Source organism: Manis pentadactyla, chromosome 8, assembly GCF_030020395.1.
Source record: "Manis pentadactyla isolate mManPen7 chromosome 8, mManPen7.hap1, whole genome shotgun sequence".
Taxonomy (NCBI): Eukaryota; Metazoa; Chordata; class Mammalia; order Pholidota; family Manidae; genus Manis; species Manis pentadactyla.
In genome coordinates, this window is record NC_080026.1 from 91,074,307 (window position 1) to 91,098,250 (window position 23,944).

Consider the following 23,944-nt stretch of genomic DNA (forward strand, 5'->3'; position numbering starts at 1 on the left):
TATTGGTTGGGCGTTTTCCTGGGCAGCCCCCTGCTCAGTCTGGGTCTTTCCGGACAGTAGGTGCTGGGCTGTGCGTCACTGCCTTCCGCCGCTTTCCCGGGCTGCTCCAGCCAAACTCGCGTAGTGCCTGCGGCCTCCATGTCTTTCCCCCGGTGTGCCCTGTTGTGGGCTCGGCTCCCGGCGAGGCGCCGGGCTGGACACCGGGCAGCTATCTGCTCTGCCCTTCGCGCCCACATTGGGCCCTTTTCTGGAAGCCTGGGGCGCGTTCCTGCCGTTGCCTCAGCCTCCTCCTCTGCATCAGGAGGCTCCAAAGCCCCAAACACGTCCTTGTTCGTGCCGCTGACTGTGAAACCTCAGGGCCCCAGCGCGGATGGGGATGTTGGGGCTGAGCTTACCCGCCCTCTGGACAAGAGTGAGTGGAGAAGCTAGCGAGGGCGGCGGGGATGGTGTCTGCAGGGCCGTGGCGCCTCCATCAGGAAGCTACACCCTGGAGACCCATGCACCCCTTGAGCGTTGTCATCTTCCTGTCAGTGTTGGTCTCCCGCACTGGTTTGTGAGCCCTTGAAAGCTTGTGACTGTGTCTTATTGATCATTTAATGTGCTGTCCCTTTCACTGCCCTCTTGAATGGTTTAAACCCTCTTGTAATGGGTCGATTCACCTTTTTTTTGGTTGTTAGGTGGACGACCGCTTTTTCTAGCATCTTTCTACGTTCCTCCCTCGCTGCCCAGAACTAATGTCCCTGAGAAGGGGCAAAGGAGTGGGGCAGTGAAAAGCCAGAGGAGGACTTCTTTCAGGATTCTTTGTCATTGACTGCGCACCTACGCCAGCCAGACACTGTAAGGCTGTATGGTGGTTACCAAGAAGAACCAGATGCAGGTCCAGCGCTCCCGAAAATTAAACAGTCTCATGGGGAGAAAGGACATATGGATAACCCACTGTAATGCAAGGCAGGACATGATAAGGGGTCCTCGCTCACGGTGGTAGGCTCCAGAGACAGGAGTTGCTTAGCAGTAAGTGGCAGCCCTGCATTCTCCCGAGGGTGGCTCATTCTCTCCCCTGTCCCCTCAAGTCAGTTTTCCTCTTAGGTCTTTGTCTCTAGCCTGGACCCCTCTTATTTTCCCTGGACCTAGCTGCATGACCTGTGTACATGTAGCTGCCTACAGATATTTCTATTTGGATTTCTTATGTGCACTGACGTTCACATGTCTAAGACAACTTACCGTCCCTCTGCTCCTTCTCCAGGTGCTCAGGTCAAAACTATGCAAATCTGGGCTCTTCCTATCCCTCGCCCCCTGTATCTAATAATCAGAAAGTCCAGCTGACAAGTCTTTTTGATTTTACCTCATAAGTACTTATTGAATTAATTCACTTCCCTCCTCCACTGCGACCGACCTAGCCTAAATTACCAGCTTTTATCTTTTGACAGGACTGTTGAAATATCCTTACATGTCTCCTTGAACACCTTTGGTCTGTCTAATCCATTCTTTACCTACAGTTAGAATGTTCTTTTAGAAAGATCTAATCATGTTGCTTCTCTGCAAAAACTTGTTTAATGTTTTTCCATCGTTCACAGTTTAAAAGTGTCCTCGATCACCAATTTGGACTGTAAGGCCCTGCCTGTTCCCGCCTGGGTGCCTCTCCAGCTTCACTGCATGCCACTCTCCATGTTTCAGCCATGTTGATGACATGTGTACTTTTCTCCAGGGCCTTTTACACATGCTACTATTCTGTGCCTATAATACCCCTGTGGGTCCTTTTTTTTTTTTTAAATAGCAATTGTTAATATTTAGTGTTTGCTAGAGATGGGTACCATTCCATGTATGTGACTCATTTCCTAATAACCCTTAAAAAAAAAAAGAGGTAGACAGTCTATCTCCCTAACAAATACCTATTGAATGTCTGCTATGTGCCAGGCACTGTACTAGTTGACTACAAGTAGAAAGATGGTGCATATGTATGATAGTCATACAGCACTTAAGTAACTGGCTTGATTTACAATTCACTTACCTTTTCTCCATGTCTAATAGATAAAATGAGAATATTGTTTTCTCTGCCTACATCTCTGGATTGGGAAAATTATAATATGTTTGGCAAAGCATTTTGAAAAGTGTAAAGAGATGAACAAATGTAAACTAGTATCATTTGTACTGAACATTTGCTATTGGAAAAATGGAATTAAAAGTTGGTGGGTTGTCACCCTGCAGTAAAATCTATGATGTGTGGAAACTGAGGAAACTATTAACTAACAACCCAAATAATCTACCCTACCTGTATATTATAGGTTGATGGGAGGATTTAAGTAAGAGTTTTTTTTTCTAAGCCCCCCTTTAGTCTGTTAATAACTGGTGTAAAGTTCCTTAGAAACATATCTACTCATAATCAGCTGGCTCTACCAAAGCAGTGTTTTTAAGTATTTGGGGCACTTTGGAATTTTTAACTGTTTGGAAGTTCTAGCAGTGAAGTACAGTTAACCTCTGTTGGCAGAGTGGTCCTTCTCTTTCTGGGCAAATTGACTAAGCTGAAAGCTTTGGGTGGAGCAGTGAAGAGGAGGTGGCACTGGGGCATTGAGATCAGCCATGGGAGTCCTCCAGAGCTTGATGTCCTTCTGGTTTCTGATTCATCACTGGCATGTTTACATCAACAAATAATATTCATGGTGGCTTTTATTAGCAGGTGCAACTCTTAGAGAGGGTGTTAGATTAATTAGACAGGTTGTGGTGTTTTCCTCAGATTTTAGTGATGGCACGTGGGTAGAGGCGGATTGAAACTTAGATTCATAGTGTAGCAAGAGGGTTGAAGCCACTCACCTCCCTGTTGGCTGAAATCAGGTCAGAATTTGGGGAAGGTTGCTTGTCAAAACATCTGGACTGATATGTTCTGGCATAACATAAAGTACAGAATTAGGATGTAAAGCTTAGGGGTGTCCGATTATGGAGATAGCTATTATATAGGCCATTAGGTGATGCTTTTCTGGAGCACATCTAGCGTCCTGGATGAGAATCATGCTGTTGATTTCAAGAGGAATCTTATGGAAAAGCATTGTAATTTGAAGCAGGAGTATCAGGGGTGTAGGGCCCTCAGTGTTAAGCCTGCTGTCACACCCGTCACCTGAGAGAGGTGCAGAAAGGTCAGAAGCATTTGGCCTGAAGCACCTCTCTGCTGCAGTACTGGCAGTTACAGTAAACCTAGTATCACTTTTTATAGTTCCCTTTGTGAAGATATGAAGGGTTTGCCACAAGTTCCTCTCACTACAAGAACAGTATTCCAATACATCTTCATATTCAGTGATGAGGACAGTAGTACTAGTTGTAATACTAAAGGGGTAAGAACTAAATGCTGCTAAGTGTTCTTTGTTATGATTATTCAGGATTGATTCTGCTTTTCCTTTTTTGATCCTAGAGGTTTTCTAACCTGTTCTGATCCCTTCTCTCCACCTGCTTCGACCTTTGGCTTTGGCCTTTCCAATTCTGTTACGAAGAGGTTGACTTGCATACCTTCCCATCTGCTTCTCCAACCCTCCAGTGGGCATGTAGCTTTGGTGTATTGAGATGGGCTTCTAATTAATTACTGGTGAGAACACTGAAATGAGTGAATTAAACATTTAAAAAAATGTTTAAGCAGTCCCAAGCTACAGCAATAGTCCCAAGCTGGGGTAATAGTTACTTTGTTCACCATCAGGGTGTAAGTGGAGTGAGTGAAGTGGATCATTATTTTTGCATAAAGGCTCATGTGAGGTATGTTACATTTTAGAAGAGAACCCATTCTGAAGCACCATCTTGAACATTCTGTTTTCTCTTCAAAAGAATATGTAATCATTTAAAACACAATGCAGCTGGCTTAGAGTTTATAGTGGGACTCTTAATTTTAGTAAATGTAGTTGAATTCCAGTATAGCAATATTAAATCCCAGGCTTCCATTGCAGGAAACCTGAAAGAAGTTATTACCTGGTTAAAAGTGATTGAGTCATTTCTACTGTAGCTGAAATCCAGAGAATATTTCCTTTAATCATTGTTAATTTTAATGAAAAGCAATTATGACCAAAAATCAGGTCATTCTGTTAAGAACAATGAAACATTTAAAAGCTTAATTTTTATGAAAAACAAAAACTATGTTTCCATATACTTCTGTAGTAGATTAAAATTGTTTTTCAGTGCTACAAAGTGTCAGTACAGAGAAACCTCACTTTTTTTGTGTGGGAAGTACTTGTTTTTTAAAACAGCTTTAAAATGTAATTTACATGCCATAAAGTTTATCCATTTAAAATGTACAATTAAATGATGTATTTGCAGGGTTGTGCAAGTGTCACCATAATCCAATTTTAGAACATTTTCATCACCCCAAAAAGAAATCCCATACCCAGTAGCAGTCACTCCTCATACCCCCACACCCCACTGCCCAACCCACAGCAACCAGCAATTCACATTCTGTTTGGACATTTCATATAAACAGTGTCATACAACATGTGGTCTTTTGTGACTAGTTTCTCACTTAGCATGAGAAACCTTGCACTTTTGAAGCATTTTAAATTGAGTTAAGCATCATGATTCTTGCATAACACTGGAGTGTTAGTTAACAGAAAATGGGTCAATTCTAAATAAATGTGGTTCCTTCAGTTTGTATCAGGTTTATAAGTCAGCAGAATTTCCCTAAGGAATTTTATGTGCTTTTTTTCCAATCTTTTATTTGTAACTGACTTTTCCACTACTGATACAAATAAACTGTTGTGTTTGTACCTGCTTGTACAAAGCAACAGAAACCCAGAAATATCAGGAGAGCTGCCTGTGATAGGAGATAATGTATGTATGTATCTCATATTTATTGTGGGCAAATCTTGTAGCTAAACTAGCAGTTTTGAAATTACCTCGTTCTGCAAAACACAGTTTTGTTAATGGAATGCTTTAATCAGGCATAATTTCTTCAATGAATTGTGTATATTATAGCCTCATGAAAATGCAGTTGGTACTTCTGTGGGAGGTAAAAACAGGCCACATGGCCTTTCTGTGTTTTTTGGGCAAAGACTATCCTCAGTTTTGGCTTGCCTTCCCAGAAATGCAGTGTGTGTAGCTGGATCAGTAAGGTATTTGTCTCTACAGATTAAATGCAGTAGTATTTTAACATGCACAGTGTTTATACAGTCTTAGCTTGAGTAATTTAATATATTTTCACCCATGAAATTATTGATTCATAGTAGTATGTTAATTCAGCAGGCATGTGTTTATGCCTTCCCTACAGCACTGTCATTTATTTCTCTGCCATTATCCTTGAAGTTCAGTTATCTAAGCTTTGCTTGAATACTTCCAGTGACAAGGTGCTGGCATTTTTATGAGGCAACCCCTTTTCACTTTTCTAATTGTTAGAAACTTCTTGTGTAAGTTCTACTGAAACTGCTTCCCTCACTTCCCACTGACTTTAGTTTTGCCCTCTAGAATAAAATAAGTGTAATCTGGTCTCCCAAAATTCATCTTCTTCAAACTAAAGGTCATCCCTGGCTGCTTTAGTCATTCCTATAAAAGCATGGTGATCCAGTCCTGGTTGTCTTCCTGGATACCTTCCAGCTGCTCACTATTAGGTATTCAGAATGGTTGTTAACCTGCACTGAACATAGGTTTCTAAAAGTGGCCTGATGGAGGCTAGGGGCAATGTCTAATCCTGAAGCACCTTGCTTATTCTGCATTATAACAGGAATACTACATTGTTTAACTTCATAATTTTTCTGGACACTCCATTGCACTATTCAGCCATAAAGAGCTTGTGATCTAGAACCTTCCAGTTCTCATAATGCTCAGTGATCTGCTACCTGGAGTGTTAGGACTTCAGTTTCTTTTGCTTTTTGGGCATTTCTCTCTCTGGAAAACAGAAGTTACACAAACATTAAATTGTGGTATCTTTCTTCCAGATGAAGTAAAGAAGATCTTAGACAAGTTTTACAAGAGGAAAGAAATTCAGAAACTGGGTGCTGATTATGGACTTGATGGTAAGGCTTGTAAAAATATCCACTAGAGATATTTTATTACTTTTAGATTAAACTTTGTATTGAGTGGGGCCTTATGTAGCCTGGACATAAGAACATAGTTGTCATGTGGAGGATGTCCCTGATCTTTGCTTCTTTCTGGGCAGAAGATTGGCAAGATGCACCTGGTGTGCCAGACACATGGCAAAGGAGCTGTGTGTTCAGCGTTCCTTCATGTCGTGCCAAGATTTCAGTTTTAGCCAGATCATAATAAACAGCTGTACTACCAAAAAAAAGAGATACTTTGATGAGTTAGGTGTGATGTATATTTTTTTAAAATGAGAAATGAAATGAAAACTAAGGCCTACCTATTTTGATTGTGTGTTTCCTACAGCTCGTCTCTTCCACCAAGCTTTCATAAGCTTCCGAAATTACATCGTGCAATCTCATTCCCTGGATGTGGACATTCACATTATTTTGAATGATATTTGTTTCAGTGCAGGCAAGTGATTACTTTTTAAAATCCTGTTGAGTGTACTTTCTATTTCTATCATACTTCATGTTTATTTCTCTAGATAGGGCTTATTTGTTTTAGAGGAAGCCCTATTAACATCCTCTGTGCTTTCCTAAAAGGCTTTCTAGGCCCTTTTGCTTTTATAGTGGGTCTCTGACTAGTTATTAAATCACTCCTGTCCTAGACTGGAGGAAGACTGGGGCCTTGGCTTATCACCATCTTCTCCACTGTGTATTAATACAGACCACAGTGAAACATACTCTCACACAAGGTAGGGTCCATCTCTTATTGCTGCTGGCTTCTTGCTTACTCATGTCAGGACAAAGCTCTTGCTATAAAAGAAAAATATGTAAGAACATCAGTATTTTGTTTACATAGGTGGTTTGGCTTTATGTTTATTTTTTAAATTATTGGACTGTTAGATCTTTACCTGAGGTAGATCCTGAGTACAAAGCAGAATAGGACAGGGTCCTATTCTCCTCAGAGCCACTAAACTGTGGATACTTCTTGCTGAGGAATCAGTTCATTTTCATGTTTTGTCTCTTAGTGGTTTCCAGTATAAAAAATGTTTCCACCTGTATTTCTCTTCAGTAAACACAGGCCTTCTCTCTAAAATGTATTTCCAGGTTCTTTATTTTTAATTTAACTTTTACCAATGCTGATCTTTACCTGTTTGCATTGGAGGAGTAGAACACCGTGGTTGGCATTCAATTTGCTGTTTATTTGTTTGTTTGTTTTTGAGGAATTGTAAGTGAAATTAGGAGGAAAATGTAAGACAAAGCAAGACCTTTGAAAAGGATAGAGTTCCTTCCTCCAGAGTTTTTCTCCTCATCTTGGCAATGTCCCCCTACCTTAGCTGACTCAGAGAAAAGGTTTCACTCATTCTGTTATGGATAACATGTAGATTGTCCGTGTTAACACTGTGTTTTATTTTTCAGCTCATGTGGATGATTTATTTCCATTTTTCTTGAGACACGCGAAACAGATATTTCCTATGTTGGAATGTAAGGATGATCTACGTAAAATCAGTGACTTAAGAATACCACCTAACTGGTTAGTTTCTTCATTTGTGGATTTGAAATTATCAGTCTTGTTTTGGGAAATTAGTGATAATTATTATTTTTTATTGTATGTGGGCTGATAAATCATAAGAAGTCTAGATTGTGTTGTTTTCCCTAGAAAAATAGGCAGTATTAGCAGGCAGTTAATTGGTGTCTCCTCTTGATCCTGACCAAGCTTGGTTTTAAGCTTTATTAGGGCAGAAATAGAGTAGCCCTAACTTCAGGGTGTTGTCCTTACAATTCATGTGTGGCCTTTCTGGTGTCTCATCTGAGTGCCAGGGCTGTTAATGAGCGCTTTACCCTGCTGTGCTTGGAACTCCAATATGTCCTAGCACTTTGCTACTTGAAACTTCTGCTCAAGCCCTCAGCAAGCTGTTCTCTGCCAGTCCCTGTCCATCTTCAACCCAACGCTTGGCCAAGGACTCACAGGGCACTCCCACACCATCTTTGAGGGTCCCCCCTCCAGCGCACCCTTTCTTTTGTTCCACAGTCTGCCCTTTGGATTCCAGCTGATTCAGCAACTCTGAATTTTATCTCTTTTGCCCAGCTCGCTGGGGCTATCATACTTTGCTTGGGTTCCACCTGTCTGGGGGTGCAGTAGGGCTCATCGCAAGCATTCCTTCTTTCAGAGCTTATAGCCCTACACCACCTGTTGCTGTGTCCTTAAGCAGCTGCTACATGTATTTTGTACAGTTGTGTTACTTGTTTATGGTGGGAGGCCAAGTCCAGTACCATTCATCATGGCCAGATGCAGAAGACTCAGTCTTTACTGTGTATGTTGAAATTCAGAAGGCTGGAAGTATTTGCTTACAGAGTCATGTGTTTAGAGCTATGGAAATGATGTGAGCATATCTGTGGAGCTGATAGCAGTTAGTTATTTTAAGTAACTCCTGAGGAAAAGGAATTCGTACAATGGCCAAAGTATCCAAGATAATAACTTGCATTTGGATTTTTCTGTCCTCTAGGTTAGTAAATGCCATTCTTGGAAAACAGTCATTGTTTTAGCATGGATATAAAGCTTGTCACTTAGTTTAGTTTTTCAGAGATGCCATTTTATGAATGTTAAGAGGATGTTTCATTGAAATTTGTTTTTTATTGATACCTTTGCCAGGATAGATTTTGAGGTTAATGGGATTAAGCTGTTTACCTACTCGTGTTTTAGGTACCCAGAAGCCAGAGCCATACAGCGGAAGATAATATTCCATTCAGGCCCCACAAACAGTGGAAAGACTTATCATGCAATCCAGAAATACTTGTCAGCAGGATCTGGAGTGTATTGTGGCCCTTTAAAATTACTGGCACATGAAATCTTCGAAAAGAGTAATGCTGCTGTCAGTATATTACCAAATATTTACTCTCTTTTTTATTAATTTTGGGGAGAGGAAAAGTGATGGGAGGGGGTGGAAGGGCATATATAGTAATTTACTATTTTAAAAAATTGCCATACTTAATTGCATCTAAGAAGCCATCAACTGTAAGATGCACCATTAGTTTATGTACACCTGAGAAATAAAAAGATGCTGTCAGCTGAACTCTGACATGCCATTGATTGTTAAGATGTATCCTGATGTTAGAGGTAATGAAATGTGAAAAAATGTATGTGTTAGATTGAATGAAATACAGTATTACAGAATATTTCACATATACAGAGATATGCAGATAATAACATACAAATAACTTAAATGCACTACCAAACTCCTATCATATTCTAACATTTTACTATACTTGCTTTATTTACTTTTTTAAGAAATAAAATAATACTCATACAGTTGAAACTCCCTCTAAATCCCTCTGCCTCCTCAGAGTTAATCTGCTGTACGATGTTTACCTTTTTAGATTAGACACCTGATGCTATCAACAGGAACTGATGATAAAGACTGAAGCTGCCTTTTCAAACCTGAAAAGAACTGAATGCTCTGTAATCTGAGGCATCATTTCACTAAATGCGCCACATTTTGGTTCATTGTTTTATTATGACTTTATAATGTGAGATTAACCAGTGTTGGTAGATAATTTGCATTCTCTATTTTGTTCTAAATAATTTGTTATATATATATACATGATGCCTCCTTACCCATAAATATTTCTTCAGAATGAAGACTTTATTTTCCATAACCACATGATATTTATCTAAAGCAGGATGTTCAGTAATGGTAGAATACTGTTATCTAATTCACAGTTCATATTCACATTTTGCCAATTGTCTGTCCAGTAATACTGCCACTCCCCACACCCTTTAGGATTCTATCTAGGGTCCTATACTATATTTTATCATCGTGTGTGTCTAGTTTCCATTAATCTTGGACAATTCCTCAGTTTTTTTTTTTCTTTCACACCTTTACATTTTGGAAGTCTACAGGTCTGTTGTGTTGTAAACCGTTACTTAGTTTGGATGTAGCTAACATTTCCTCATGATTAGTTTCAGGCTCATAGAGAGACCAGCTGTCTCAGTTTGCCTGGACTTTCCCATATTTATCACCAAAAATCATCCATTCTAAGGAACCTTTCAGTCCTGGGCAAACCAGGGTGGTTGGTCACTCTTAATACACCATACGTTGATGTTAGTTCTTCTCAAGGAATTATAATAAGATATCTCTACATTCTTAAATTTTATTTAAATATTCTTCTTGAATATAAAAACAATTCATTTTATCTTAAATGAAATAGTACAGAAATATACAAAGTTAACAAGGGTAACTGCTACAATTTCTCATGCTTTTGTTACCTGAGCATTTAGCTGATTTAAGATGTTTCCATGTTTATGTAGGTTACGTGAGGGAGTGGGTTTTAGTTTTAATAAAAATTTTTTTAAAGGATTGAGAATATCTTGTTTCAGCTATTAGACAAATAAAAAAATTTGATGGTAATGGATAGACTATTCCATTAAACATCCAATATTTCTTTTTGCCATTGTTTTCAATGTGGAAATAATGCCAGGTTTCCTTTTGTCATCCTAGGGTATACCGTGTGACTTGGTAACAGGTGAAGAGCGTGTGACAGTAGAGCCGGATGGGAAACAGGCTGCCCATGTTGCCTGTACAGTTGAGATGTGTAATGTTACAACTCCTTGTATGTATATGCCATTTTAAAAACTTCATAGTTGAGTATTTTTTTTATTTTAAAATACAAATGAACATATGAATGTATGTTTTATTATGAAAAAAACTTTTAAACTGAGGCAAAGACAATAGTACAATAAATACCCAGTACCTACTACCACTAATAAATGCCATCTCTGTCATGTTTGCTTTTGATGTTCTTTCCCTTTTTCTCTTAAAAGCAAATGTTAGCAAGTATGAGGTTTCATTTGTACCACTTCCCAGTTCAATTCCTGTCCCCTCTTTTGATCCCAACTGCTATCAATTACTTGGTATATATCTTTCCTGTCTTTTTTTGTATCACTGATACATATTACCTATCAATACTATAGATGGTGTTTTAAAACTACATTATTATCATATTGTATAATTGTTCCACAACTTGCTTTTTATTCTATCCATCATGGTTTTAGATCTAGTCTTGTTTTATATATATGTATCATAAATATGTATATCAAGTTTATTCATTTAAACTGATATATGGTACTTCAAATTATGACTAAAATTATTCATTCCCTTATTAAAAGATATTTAAGTTTTTAAAGTTTTTACTATTATATTACAGCATTGCAATGGACTTCTGCTTAAGTAGCTTTAAAAATATTTTAAATGAAAATTAACTTTTTCCTTATTATGTAAGCAATCATATCTTCATTAAAGAAAATATAAAATAAACACAAAGAAAAAAACATACATAATTTCCTAGTCCCACCCACCCAGAATCAACAAGTGTTAACTCTGTGGTGTGTATCTTCCAGACTTTTTCTGTTTGTATTCATATTATGTATGCATGTATTTATGTGTGCATTGTGGGTGTGTATTTATTTAATAATAAAATAGGAGTTATATATTATGTACAGTTTAGTAGCTTTTTTCATTTTAATCTTTCTGAGTAAAGGGATAGTTTAAAAAAATTAATTTATTATAAAGTAATACATTATAAAAATTCAAATAGCATAAAAGTTTATAAATCAAAATTCCCTCTTCACCTCTTTTCTAATCTTGTTTGTATATAACCAGATACAATCAATTATTTTTAATTTGATAGTTTTTCATTATAAAATTAGCTTTCTTTTGTTCCCTAAATATCATTGTGGACATACTGAATATTTTTAAATGTGCTCTCCTCAACTCCTTGGTGTTTTGGGAAGAAAATTAAAATTTAATTTATGTGATTTAAAGAGAATAAAATAATATGGTTATTATTTTGGCATTTTGGTATTAGAAAATAAAATGAGACACTAATTTTTGCTATAATGATGAGTTCAAAACCCCTAAGAATGAGTATAGGTGGAGCTCAGGGAATTACATTTTCTATTCCATATGCTACTACTGATACCTGTCTGTGTCCTGTGATAGAGATATGGAGATGCTTCATTTAATGCAGGGCTATCTACTCCTTGTTCCTGTAAGCATAGGTACTTTTTTTCTTTTGCCACCCAAAGTGTGGTGTGTTACCGTAGATACTGTAGGTGTGTTGGTTCTTATTAGGCAGATGCTCCAGGCTACCTCTGAGATTGCAGAAAATAGGACAAATGAGCCTGTGCAATTTGGGAGGCAGTGCAGTAGAGTGGCTAAGGGTATGGGCTTTGGAGCTAGATGACTTGAGTTTGAATTTCTTATTTTTAGATCTTATATTTACTAACTGCACATACTGTGTAACCTCGGGTCAGTGACTGAACTTCTCTGGGCCTCAGTTTGTTTTTTTTTAAGATAGAGGTAATACATCGTATGTTTAAATGAGTTATAATTGCAAAGCACTTAGAACAAGCATGCCAGAAAAGAAGCACTGAGTGAGTGGTGATGATGATTATAGTGGTGATGAAAGCTTGAAATTTGGTGTTGTAATTTGCTTTATGTAAATAGATTGTATTGCTCATGATAACTTTTTATTTTAAGATGAAGTGGCTGTGATTGATGAAATTCAGATGATTAAAGATCCAGCCAGAGGATGGGCCTGGACCAGAGCACTTCTAGGTTGGTGGTCTTAAAGCTGTAAGCCCTGTGCTGTGTTACACCTGCACTGAGATGCATTTATCTATCTGCATGGCATTACCAAATAGAGCCAACTAGTTTCTCTTTTTGACACAAATCAAACAAAAAAGTTAGCCTCCTCTAAATCTTATTTTAACAACGAGAAGTCCATTTTTCCTATTGTAAAATTAGCATAACCATTTAAAGTTAAAATATTCAAGTCCCATCATATTTACACAAGCACTATTCACATATTAGTGTTTCATGCCAGTCTTATTTCTTGTAAATTTGCTGCTTTGTGACTATATACTTTTTTATCATGCTTCTTTTCAGTTCTGTAGTTTCACATTTTTTTCACACCACATATTAATACTGCATATTCTTCATTGAAGAGCTATACTATAATTTTTTTCCACAGAGCTGAACATTTTCCCATTATTAATGCTGCAGTAAAAATATTGTGGCCACAGCTGTGTATATTTATTTTATTATTTCTTCTTCATGATAGGCTCCTGGAAGTAGCGTTCTTGAGGTCCAGGGACATGAATAAACATTTCTGCTGCTTGATATTGAAGTGAATTTTTGGTCAGCATGTTGTAGGGCAGTTTTCAAGTTTAAAAACAAATAGCTGGACTCTTTTCCAAACAGAGTATACATTGGAACTGATCATGTAAAATAGATGCAAGTGGATCTGCTCAGGGGTAAGGAGCTTGGAGTTTCTTCTACCCTCTAGCCCCCAGCTCTGAGGCACCTCAGTGATTCCATGGAGCCTAATTTGAAAAACACAAATATAGTACTGAGGTTTAGTACTGATCATCAGAATGCCAGGTTCTAGTCCTGGCTGACTTCACCATCTAGTAGACTTAAAACCTTTACCAAACTGTTAAAACCCCGGAGATCGATAAAAATAGAGATAATATTTCCCCACTAGAAGGTGGCAAATTGTTTGTTTTGAGGTATGAATCAGAGATAATTATGGAAATGCTTCATAAAGTTGGGAAGTGTAGGTAAGCAAACAAAGTATTTTTGCTATGTAAAGTATTGCAAATTTAATTTTATATCTTAAAAAAAATCAAATTTTGCATTTAACAGGGCTCTGTGCTAAAGAAGTCCATTTGTGTGGAGAATCTGCTGCTATTGACCTGGTTACTGAGCTTATGTACACGACTGGGGAGGAAGTGGAGGTACTAGATTATGTTTCATTGTCAAGGTGGTATAGCAAATAGTGCAGAGGACCCAGGCAGTGACGTCATAGGCCCCATATAGTGGCACAATCAGAGCTTGGCTAAAAAGAAAGCTTCCTTTCCTGGTAGTTGACTAGATCATACATGTTTGGTTGAAACTCATGATCTGAAGTTCTGACAGAGTGGCCATCACACCCTGTGTCTTCCAAAAGCACAGGAGATTGTTCATGTTCTCTTGACAAAACCTTTAGAGTTTGAGCAGATCTCTAGGTTAAATAAACCAGGAATGTTGAAAGTTTGAGGCTCAGGAAAAATCTGTGGTTTTCAAAATCTTAGATGTTAGTTGTTAGGGCCTTTGATATACATCTAATTGCAAAAGATAGTTTGTACCCTCCTACACTGCTGGTGGGAATGTAAATTAGTTCAACCATTGTGGAAAGCAATACGGAGGTTCCTCAAAAAGCTCAAACTAGAAATACCATTTGTCCCAGGAATTCCACTTCTAGGAATTTACCCTAAGAATACAGCAGCCCAGTTTGAAAAAGACAGATGCACCCCTATGTTTATCGCAACACTATTTACAATAGCCAAGAAATGGAAGCATCCTAACTGTCCATCAGTAGATGAATGAATAAAGAAGATGTGGTACATATACACAATGGAATATTATTCAGCCATAAGAAGAAAACAAATCCTACCATTTGCAACAACATGGTTGGAGCTAGAGGGTATTATACTCAGTGAAATAAGCCAGGCGGAGAAAGACTAGTACCAAATGATTTCACTCATATGTGGAGTATAAGAACAAAGAAAAAACTGAAGGAACAAAACAGCAGCAGAATCACAGAACCCAAGAATGGACTAACAGTTACCAAAGGGAAAGGGACTGGGGAGGATGGGTGGGAAGGGAGGAATAAGGGGGGAGAAAAAGAAAGGGGGCATTATGATTAGCATGTATAATGTGGGGGGAGGCACAGGGAGGGCTATGTAACACAGAGAAGACAAGTAGTGACTCTACAGCATCTGACTACACTGTAGATGGACAGTGACTGTAATGGGTTTTGTGGGGGGGGACTTGGTGAAGGGGGGAGCCTAGTAAACATAATGTTACTCATAATTGTAGATTAATGATACCAAAAGAAAAAAGAAAAACAAAAAAAATCAATGTAAAAAAAAAAAGACATATACACTCCCATGTTTATCACAGCACTATTTACAATAGCCAAGACTTGGAAGCAACCTAAGTGTCCATCAGCAGATGAATGGATAAAGAAGATGTGGTACATATACACAATGGAATACTACTCAGCCATAAGAAAGAAAGAAATCCTACCATTTGCAGCAACATGGATGGAGCTGGAGGATATTATGCTCAGTGAAATAAGCTAGGCATAGAAAGACAAGTACCAAATGATTTCCCTCATTTGTGGAGCATAACAATGAAGCAAAAGTGAAGGACTAAAACAGCAACAGACTCAGACTCCAAGAAGGGACTAGCGGTTACCAAAGGAGAGGGGTGGGGGAGGGTGGGTGGGGAAAAAAAAAAAGGTAGTTTGTATCCCCTTCTCAAAGTCCTACAGTAGGAAATAACTGGTTTCCTTTTAATTCTCCTTTTTTGTTTTCTTTACCAGAGTTCTATAATAAGACGAAGAAATATTTTTAAATTGGTTCATTCGTTTTGTGTTTAGCATTCAGGGGAAGTTAGTGGAAGTTAGTTGTGGAAGGAATTATGGGTTCTAGTCCTGCCTTTGCTCTTGCTAGCTTTGTATTCTTAGGCAAATCACAGAAGGCTGGAGTTGGAAAAATCCTCATCAGGCCTGATCTTTTATTGGGCTCTATTTTACTCTCATAAAATGGAAATAGTTAATAACCCTTCTGAACTTAACTGAGTTGCCATAAAGATCAGATATGTATGAAAGAGCTTTGAAAATTTATGAAACCCTGTATAACATTTTATTAATTTAGAAATAACAGCAAGAACTGATTGTGACATTATCAAAATAAAAGTTTTTCTGTATATTCTCTTGAAAGCATTGGAGCTTGTCAGTTTTTAGCCACTCTTGATTGCTTTGCAAGTTTTCACTTAATAGTCACAGAAAGTCGAGTTAGGTGGGTTATTTTATAATACATGTCTTTATTGTAGGTTCGAAACTATAAGAGGCTTACCCCCATTTCTGTGCTGGATCATCCACTAGAATCTTTAGATAACCTTCGGCCTGGGGACTGCATTGTATGTTTTAGCAAGAATGATATTTATTCTGTGAGTCGACAGATTGAAATTCGGGGATTGGAATCGGCTGTTATATATGGCAGTCTTCCACCTGGTAATCATTGTCTTTCATCATGATAGAATGAAATCTCTTATTTTTGCTATTTATGATGAGATGTGTATAGAAAACACAGTAAAAGATAGTGTATTAAGTTGTTTGATATAGTAATTTGTTATAGGTCATATGAAACAAATATTTCTCTAGTTCATCTTGGTAGGGATAGAAGTATTCAACTATTTATAGCTCTTGTTATTTGCTGCTGTTACTAGACTGTATTTTAAATGTTGAGTTTATGATTTCTTACAGAAATGTCATTAAAATAGAAACTTGGTGATAGTCTTCCAGTTGTAGTCCTGAAATCTGTCAGCGTGTCTTACAATTGAGAAGGCTGGTGTGGAGGGGGATTGTATTGCTCTGTGTGGGGATATTTAAGGGAGTTGTAAAAAAGGATAAGGGACTCTTTGAGGATATAAAGACGGGTTTTATCCATAAAAATGGAGAGTAGGGGTTGAGAGTTTCTAAGATACACTTCATGTGATATAGTAAAAGATTGAGAGCACTGATTTAACATAAACTGTTCATTTTAGGGACCAAACTTGCTCAAGCAAAAAAATTTAATGATCCTGATGACCCATGCAAAATCCTGGTTGCTACAGATGCAATTGGCATGGGACTTAATCTGTAAGTAATTTGTTTTTTATAATTGTGGATCTATAGTGGGTTAGGTGGCGATTTAAAAAATTTCTTATTGACATTAGAATGACCAAACACTTTGATTTAGGAGAACAGGTATTAAAGTATAGATCAGAGATTTATCTTGCTTACACCTGTTGAGAGAATAAAAAGAGACTATCACTTAGCACTTGGGCTTCTGAGTGCTGCTCCCTCCCACTAGTGACTTGCTATATTACTTTGCTTTGTTTTCAGGTTCTCTGTCAACAGGTGTGTGAGTGCCCATTATGCATGTGGGGCTAGTCATTATCTCTAGGGATAACAGTATTAATCCTAAATATTCCTCTCTGTGGAATGAGAGCAACTATACCTTTATGAGTCAAGTAACTATCCAAAACTGTTAATAGCAGTCAACTTTTGAAAGCAGTTTGAGAACACTTTCTGTGGTTTATTTGTAAAAAAGTTATTTTCTATAGCCTTATTGAAGTACAATTTACATACTATACAGTCCGACCATTGTAAATGTACACAGTTGCTTAAAAATACTATTTAAGGGGAAAGAATTGCTGACAAGCATCTTTTCCTTATTTTGTAAACAGTGGGCAAGATTGCATGTAGGCCTAATCTATAAAGGGAGTGAGCCTTTATGCTGTGATTGAAATACTGGAGGTTTTTTCATACAGCATTCTGTGAGATCACTTTTGTTTCTGTTTCAGGAGCATAAGAAGAATTATTTTTTACTCCCTTATAAAGCCCAGTATCAATGAAAAGGGAGAGAAAGAACTAGAACCAATCACCACCTCTCAAGCCTTGCAGATTGCAGGCAGAGCTGGTAGATTCAGTTCAAGATTTAAAGAAGGAGAGGTTACAGCAATGAATCGTGAAGACCTCAGTTTATTAAAGGAAATTTTGAGTAGGCCTGTGGATCCTGTGAGGGTAAGGTGTAATATGCTAATTACCTCTTCTTTGTGGAAGACAGTCATTCCTTTCTCCACCCACCTTCCAGACTCTTGCCTCAGATACTGGAAACGGAAATAAGCAAAAGAAAGTTTTATATCATGCAAATCATGTCAAGAAAGCCCTACTTTATGCCTTGGGGATGCCTTGGTCAGAGAATGGTATGCAAGGGAAAGGTCCAGATTGAACAAGTTTAGTACGCCTGGTTTTCCTTCGTCCTTTCTCTAGTCTAGGGGTGGGTGCGGAGAGGAGCACAGCTGCCTCATGTGGGCACACGGCTGTGTCAGAATACAGAAAAATTGCCAGGAGCTTGAATGTAGAAGAAACCCTTGAGTGGGACAGAAACAACATTAAGCAATACAACTTGAGCCAGTAAGGACAAGGTTAAATTCTGATTAGTGCAGTTAATGAGGCAGCAGTGCATATATGTATTTTAAGCAAACTAACTTACAATTTAAAGTTGCCCGGAAAATTCACTTGAAGTGGCTCATCTTATTTTTCAGTGACCCTGGGTAAAGGGGAATATAATTAAGATAATTCAAGGAAGAGTTTGTGGAGGAAAGCTGTGGTTGAAATAATTTCTGTAGCTTCTGTTAAGAGTGTGGTTGATAGTGATGTAACCCAATTTCCCTCCTGTGTACCTCATTTCTTGTCCACATAGTCTTAATCTTTCTCTTCCTCTCTTTTTTCCCATTATCTTTCTCACTCTCTCTTTCTTTTTCTTTCTTATACTTACCTGTGGGCATTTATTAGCACTGCAGGATACCATTAAGGAGCTAGCTGACCTCCAGCTTAGACATTCTCTTATGTATGTATCTCACTTTCATTGCCTCAGTTGAAGTGATGGGTTTTCCTCCTTCATTTTGTTTATTGAAGAGAATTGAGACCCCGAAAGGCATTTTTAGTACTCTTATCAAATTATCATAGCTTTTACAAATATAACTAAGATGTAAGTGAAAGATTTACTAATTATTCAGTGGGTATAATTGGTTAGTTTTACTAAATCATCTCATCAGCTTTCCTAGTTGGTAATGAATGGCAAAGCCATGATGCTTTTCTCTGTTTTACTCAAGTTCTTGTCATTTAACTCTTGGTGAGATCTTAGCCTGATGATAGGACTTTATCTTGAAATACTTAAGAAAACTTGTCCTTTAAAAAAAGGCTTAAAATTGTTTTTTTTTTTTTATTAAAAGTCAGCTGGTCTTCATCCAACGGCTGAACAGATTGAAATGTTTGCCTACCATCTCCCTGATACAACACTTTCTAATCTCATTGTAAGTGGGAACTCACTTTTAAATCTCTTTTCTAAAAACGTTGGTATGTTAGATAGTTACTCGTTAACCTTGTAGGCATGAATGGATAATTTTCTGAGACTTTTTGTCCTTGAGGGATTTTCTCTGAGTATTTCAGGTTGGGAAGGTTTTGGGTGAAGTCTGTTAGTTTAACGTGGCAATGAATTTAGCAGGCCTTTCTAGAAGTCTGTTATGGATTAAAGAGATTGTCTTTGGTAGACTTGAGTACTTTCTTCATGTCCCGTTAGGCAGTCCAGTAACTTAATGTATCTTTTTCCTCCCAGGATATTTTTGTAGATTTTTCACAAGTTGATGGGCAGTATTTTGTCTGCAATATGGATGACTTTAAATTTTCTGCAGAGTTGATTCAACATATTCCATTAAGTCTACGAGTGAGGTATGTTTTCTGCACAGCCCCTATCAACAAAAAACAGCCCTTTGTCTGCTCTTCATTGTTACAGGTAAGCCTTTATCTTTACATTTTGTGTTGTTTCAGGTTGATATATTTTCCCCAAACGTTATTTTGTTATCAAATAAAACAATCGAGTATCCGTCAGTATGAGGTACTGTGTACTAAATATAAAAGTGGCTCTTTTTTTCTTACAGGTAATTTTTTTGGAAAAAAATAATTTTGCTTTGTATTTGGGCTTACATGGTAGCCTTTGTGAAGAAGCTAAAACAAAATAATTAAATATAATTTTTTTAAAGGAAAAGGGATCTTTGCCTAATGATACAGTTTGTCCTTAATTGATGCTTGATAATATTTTTTGCAAGGGAGAGGGATTAGAGGTTACTAGTGGCAATAGTATTCCATTTTCTTAATTATAAGGCACTGAACCGGGACTGCTATCTTGTAAGAATTTGGTGCCAAGGTTCCAGGCTCTTTTCTTTTAACTCATTTGGGTAAGGATACAAGCCTCTGACCTCTGAGGAGCACAAGATTCACCCAAACAAGGAGAGCAGGGAAGGTCAGTGAAAGCTGAACTTCCAGCCCCCTGTGATGTCCTCTTACCTCTCTGGGCCCTTGCTTGCCCTGTTGCCTCTGCTTGGAGTGCCCTGCCCACCCCTCCTTAAACCCAGAGGTTTCTGCTTCCAATCTTTTCTTGACTTGTAGTTTTGCTGCCATCTTCTCTATAGACCTTACCCTTCTGCATACTAGCTCTGTTCTTAACATACCTATTTCTGTATTTGTTTTAAATTATTTTAAAATTACATTAATAATACATAAATACATTATCTTTGCACAAAATTAAACATTACAGGTAGGTTCAGTTGGGCTCCCACCCCTAATATCTCAGTCCACTGATAATAACTACTATTAACAGTTAGTATATATCCTTGCAGACTTCCATTATATTTGCCTACACATATGTTTATGTAGAAATTCTAGTTTTGTTGTGTGGGTGTGTTTTCCCATAAATGTTACAATGAATTATTCTGCAACTTGCCTTTTTCCTTTACCGTTAATATGTCTGAGGGGTGTTTCATGTCCAGGTATTTACCTAGAAAATGAGTTTCTTAGAGCTGGTTTTTGGCAGAGCAAGCTAGCATAACATTGGAGTTTGTGGAATAAAGTCTCAAGTGCTGTAAATTGACCTAAATGGAGCTTGAGTCCACGGCTCTGACCCCATTTATAGCATCCTTCAAACAGCTCTTCTAATGTAGAAGCATTTTACTAAGGAGTCTGGAACAATACATTTGCTTGCATGTTCTGTTTACAAATTAGAATGTGAAATCCAGAGATTTTTCCTTTTTTCTTCATCTCCCTAATTACTCTTCTGTAAAAGAGCTCAATCTCATTGATGGCCTCTGATGCCCCTTAGTTGGTTTGAAATGGCTCCATGGGGCTCCTTTAGGGCTGGTTGCTGGGTGGAGGTTTCTGAGTTGATAGGCATCTCTCCCTCCCCGCCTCTGGGCAGCCATACTTAGCTCTTTTACATACTGGGCTCCCACTGGTTGGTTGTGGCCAGATATACTAAAGCCACTGCCTTTATAAGAGAACTTGTGTTTGGCATGTTGTGCTTTGCAGATGAGTGTGGTCATATATCCATCCTTCTTGGCTGTCCTACTTGAATGCACCAGACTGAATGTAATAAAATCATTACAGTATCTAATCACAATTGTTTAAAACAGCCCTGCCTGAGGTACTGACCTCACTTAACTTAAACATTTAGAGATAATTTTCCTTACTTTGGACCATTTGAAATCAGCTTATTTTTGAAGCTAAAGATTTTAAGCCCTTACTTGAAAGGTCTTATATGGTAATGTGTTCCTGTCTCCTGTAGTATACTGCGATGTATAATAATGCCTAGCATTGTTTGGGGGGCAGCATGGTTTTTCAAAGCACATTCTCTAACAGTGTCTTGCTATTCACGAAGGAGGTATGGTGGTCTTTTGGGATTGATGAGGAAGCTGAAGTACAGAATGGTGACCTGCCAAAGCCACTCAGCTAGTAAAGAGGCAGGAGTTAATCAGGGAAGAGAGTCTCTTTACTAGTTTTGACTCATGACCAACCTTGTGCCAAGCCTGGTTAGAGAGTTTCTTTATAATAAGGGAGGACATTAACATATACAAAAATTAAGCTCATATTTTGAGGTCACAGGACTGTTACATGAAGAGATAGAAATGAGAGTCTTCAGGTTCAGTCTTCCCAGACCTTAGAACATCAAATGTTCATACAAGTTGACAGACTTAGGGCCTGGAAAGTGAGTTCTTGTACAAGGTCTGATGCACTGGTTTTGGAAAAAGAAGGAAATCATTCCTCTCCCTTTTTAAAAGTATTTTTTTTTAAGTAGTAAATGTCCTTAAAAATGTAGAAAAGTATAAAGAAGGAAAGAAACTGCCTGCTATTGAAACACAACTGCAGAGAGCATTTTATTGAGCTTGCTTTTCCCCCCCTAATAACAGACTTAAGTAAGTTCTGATTCTTTTACCAAACTCTTTCCTTATGTTTCTCTCAGTTTGCTAGGCAGTATAGCAGGAATGAGCCCCTGACCTTTGCATGGTTACGCCGATATATTAAATGGCCATTATTTCCACCTAAGAATATTAAAGACCTCATGGATCTTGAAGCTGTCCATGATGTTTTGGATCTTTACCTGTGGCTAAGGTACCAAATTTTTACTTTATGTGCTCTTATGTTTCTAAATAAATAATAGGGCAAATCAAAGGTTTTAAGAATGGTCTTTTTGCTTTCTCAAATTGGGCATATATTTGTAGAGTGCTCTGTATTATGTTTATTGTCCATTAAGGCAGTTGAGCCTGGTTTATACCCATTCCAAAAATGGCTTAAGGGTTTCCTATGATTCTGGTTAAGATAGATAGGTGTGAAGGTCCACTAGATCCTTCCTGTGTAAATGGTGGTCCCTGGACCAAAAGCATTGGGATCACCTGGGAGCCTGTTAGAAACAAGATATCAGGACAACCCCAGACTTAATCAAATTCTGCATTTTAACATGATCCCCAGGCGATTCATTTGCACATCAGCATTTGAGAGGTACTGCTGTGAGTCAGTGATTCTTAAAGGAGGGGCATGTTCACTAGTGGAACTTATTGGAATCACTTAAGATAGAGTGATGACCCACCCTCTTAATGACATACTCCTCAAGTGTGTTGGGGCAGAAATAAAGGTGGAGCAAAGGCCCTGGACAGGGTTTGCAAAAACAACTTTTGGAGTTAATCAGTGTCAAGAACTTGTTATTGAGATTAGATGAGAGCTGCTGCTGTAACATATGTTTTTTCCCCCAGCTACCGGTTTATAGATATGTTTCCAGATGCCAGCCTTATTCGAGACCTCCAGAAAGAACTAGATGGCATTATTCAAGAAGGTGTACACAACATCACCAAACTGATTAAAGTTTCAGAGACACATAAACTGTTGAATTTGGAGAGCTTCTCAGCAGAGAGCCGATCCCGTTTGTCAGGAACGTTAAAGAGCCAAGCTAGAAAGGTGCGCATCACCAAAACTGTGGGGGTTAAAGATGCTGAGCCACCCAGCAACTCTCCTAACACAGGAAAGAAATCCCTTGCTTCCAGATTAGTGCAGCAAGGACTCCTCACTGCAGACATGCTGAAACAGCTAGAGAAAGAGTGGCTGACGCAGCAAGTTGAGCATGGTAAAGAAAGAACAGAATCGGAGGCTTACTCAAAAGGGACAAGAAGAAAGAAGAAGGAACCTGATTCTGATTAGTTTTATTTTATTTTATTTTGCAAATAAAAATCTGTTTTAAAATCCTTTTTTCTTCATATACGTTTACTGCCTACTATAGTATTGTGGCTATCTTATACTGGTTTTTGCCCAAAAAAGTTAATCTTTAAAGATTAATTGCTGTTTGTTTTAACATTTTAGAAATTCAGAATGTCTTGGAGATTTATTTAAAGCTTTATATAATGGCCATTGGTAGTATAACACTAAAACAATGCACTATAAGGAACTCTGCATGGGAATAAAATCAATTTGGTGAATTGTTTTGCTGAGGTCATGGATGGGATTTCTTTGACATCCATTTCTGTCTGTTGTATCCATATACCAAAGGCTATTCTGGGTATTAGAAATATGTAGTAAGTGAGACAGGGTGTTCCTGCTGCCCTCATGGAATTTGTATTTTGATACAGAGTCAGACTGGAATAAGTTAACAAACAATATCAGTTCAGTTAGGGCAGAGATAGTTGTCCTTCTAGTTAACTGCTGTATTTGCAGTGTCTGGAATACAGTAGAAGCACAGTCTTTGTGGAATGAACAGATAAAATTTCAGAGGTGAATGCTAGAAAGAAGTAGTATAAGAGAAGAGAGTGATAAGTGGTGGTCGGCTATTTTAGAGCTGGTGTCTTCGCATGTCCAAAGCCCAGTCTGATGCATTGTAGCCTCTACTTGCTCAACACAATTTTCAGCCCTGGTTAGAGACACCACTAAAAGGAACTTAAGGCCATCGGCTTTGGAATTGGACAGATCTGGGTTCAGCTTCTCTCATA

The 23,944-nt window shown here is 38.1% G+C and overlaps 1 protein-coding gene across 3 annotated transcripts; it reads left to right on the top strand.

Moving 5' to 3' along the window:
* Positions 1 to 69: 69 nt before the first annotated feature.
* On the top strand, positions 70 to 23,209 carry SUPV3L1 (Suv3 like RNA helicase). Of its 3 annotated transcripts, none has more exons than XM_036924001.2 (15): positions 70 to 412; positions 5,898 to 5,975; positions 6,346 to 6,453; positions 7,404 to 7,518; positions 8,689 to 8,857; positions 10,484 to 10,595; positions 12,524 to 12,601; positions 13,691 to 13,782; positions 15,926 to 16,106; positions 16,640 to 16,733; positions 17,441 to 17,660; positions 18,875 to 18,955; positions 19,258 to 19,434; positions 21,934 to 22,082; positions 22,721 to 23,209. In XM_036924001.2, exons 1-15 carry the CDS (start codon positions 139 to 141, stop codon positions 23,160 to 23,162), a joined length of 2,370 nt encoding a protein of 789 aa, XP_036779896.2. In that variant the 5' UTR covers positions 70 to 138; the 3' UTR covers positions 23,163 to 23,209. The 3 variants fall into 3 exon arrangements, with proteins under 3 accessions (XP_036779896.2, XP_036779897.2, XP_036779898.2); XM_036924002.2 differs by lacking the exon at positions 70 to 412 and adding an exon at positions 419 to 549; XM_036924003.2 differs by lacking the exons at positions 70 to 412; positions 5,898 to 5,975; positions 6,346 to 6,453; ... (2 more) ...; positions 10,484 to 10,595; positions 12,524 to 12,601 and adding an exon at positions 13,263 to 13,299.
* The last annotated feature ends 735 nt before the right edge of the window (positions 23,210 to 23,944 follow it).